Source organism: Anas platyrhynchos, chromosome 26, assembly GCF_047663525.1.
Source record: "Anas platyrhynchos isolate ZD024472 breed Pekin duck chromosome 26, IASCAAS_PekinDuck_T2T, whole genome shotgun sequence".
Classification (NCBI taxonomy): Eukaryota; Metazoa; Chordata; class Aves; order Anseriformes; family Anatidae; genus Anas; species Anas platyrhynchos.
This window is the reverse complement of record NC_092612.1, coordinates 2,394,860-2,396,054: the sequence shown is the minus strand read 5'-3', so window position 1 is coordinate 2,396,054 and position 1,195 is coordinate 2,394,860. Positions and strand designations below refer to the sequence as shown.

The following is a 1,195-nucleotide window of genomic DNA, read 5'->3' as shown; positions in this document are numbered from 1 at the left end:
AGCAGTGGCTGGCCTTTCATGTATGTGCGCGTCATGGTCTACTCCTCCTGTCACGTTCCTGTTCCCCAGGGCACATTTGTGCCTCAGTGTCCCCCACTGGGGAGAGATATAATAGCCCCCGCATCACCACGTGTGTCATGAAGGGTAGTCAGCTTTATTGCATGAATATCTGAGGCTTCCACGTCCTGCCTGATTCCACAGGCTCCCTGAGACAGATATAAAAGGGCTGAGGGCTTTGCAGCCCTCTATCCTGCTTCCTCCACTTGTCTCTGAACAGATCACCTGGGTAAGTCGTGCTCTTGGAGGCTTCTCGGGGCTCTCTCCCTGCCTCCATCAATACAGCCTCTCCCCAGACCCTTGCCTAACTCTGCCTGCCCTTTGCAGTACTCCTTGCCTACGTGGAAGATGTCCTGCTCCAGCCTGTGTGCCCCTGTGTGCGGGGTGGCTGCCCCGACCCCGCTGGCTGACAGCGCCAACGAGCCCTGCGTGCGGCAGTGCCCCGACTCCACCGTGGTGATCCAGCCCCCGGCCACGGTGCTCACCTTGCCCGGACCCATCCTCAGCTCCTTCCCTCAGCACGCCGTGGTCGGCTCGGCGGGAGTCCCGGCTGTTGCAGGGGGCTTTGGTGGCAGTTTTGGAGGCCGTGGTGCCTTTGGTGGCTATGGAGGCCTTGGGGGTTATGGTGGCCTTTTGGGCTCTGGAGGTCTTGGGGGTTATGGAGGCCTTGGGGGTTATGGAGGCCTTGGCGGCTATGGGGGCTATGGAGCCTTTGGGAGCTGCGGATACGGTGGCTGGCGCCGCGGCCTCAGGTACCTCAGTGGCAACTGCGGGCCCTGCTAAGCCCACGTCTGGCTCCTGCCCCTGATGAAGGAGAGCTCCTCAGCTGCCCTGGAACATCCTGACATGACATCACAAAGAGCTCCCCTTCGGTGTCACTGGTTTCCAGAGCTTAGAAGTCTTGTGCCTGCATGGGACACCTCTGTCCTTCTCCTCCTTGTTTGAGCTTTGCTTCAGGACTCACTGCCCCATGGTGATGTAGCCAAGGAATGGACGCCTCCTGTAGCACGGCTGTTTCTCAGTACCGCTCTACCTTCTGCAAGGAGACAGGGACTGCCTTCCTGCCGTCTCCCTGATTCCCTACAATCCCCTACAGCAGTAATAAAAACTGTTATACCACATTCTTGAGCAGAGTTTT

The 1,195-nt window shown here is 58.8% G+C and overlaps 1 protein-coding gene across 1 annotated transcript; it reads left to right on the top strand.

Annotated features, from left to right (window-relative positions):
• Nucleotides 1-281: 281 nt before the first annotated feature.
• Nucleotides 282-911, top strand: LOC119713880 (claw keratin-like). The gene has a single exon (XM_038168089.2). It carries the CDS (start codon nucleotides 406-408, stop codon nucleotides 838-840), a length of 435 nt encoding a protein of 144 aa, XP_038024017.2. The 5' UTR covers nucleotides 282-405; the 3' UTR covers nucleotides 841-911.
• Nucleotides 912-1,195: the final 284 nt, after the last annotated feature.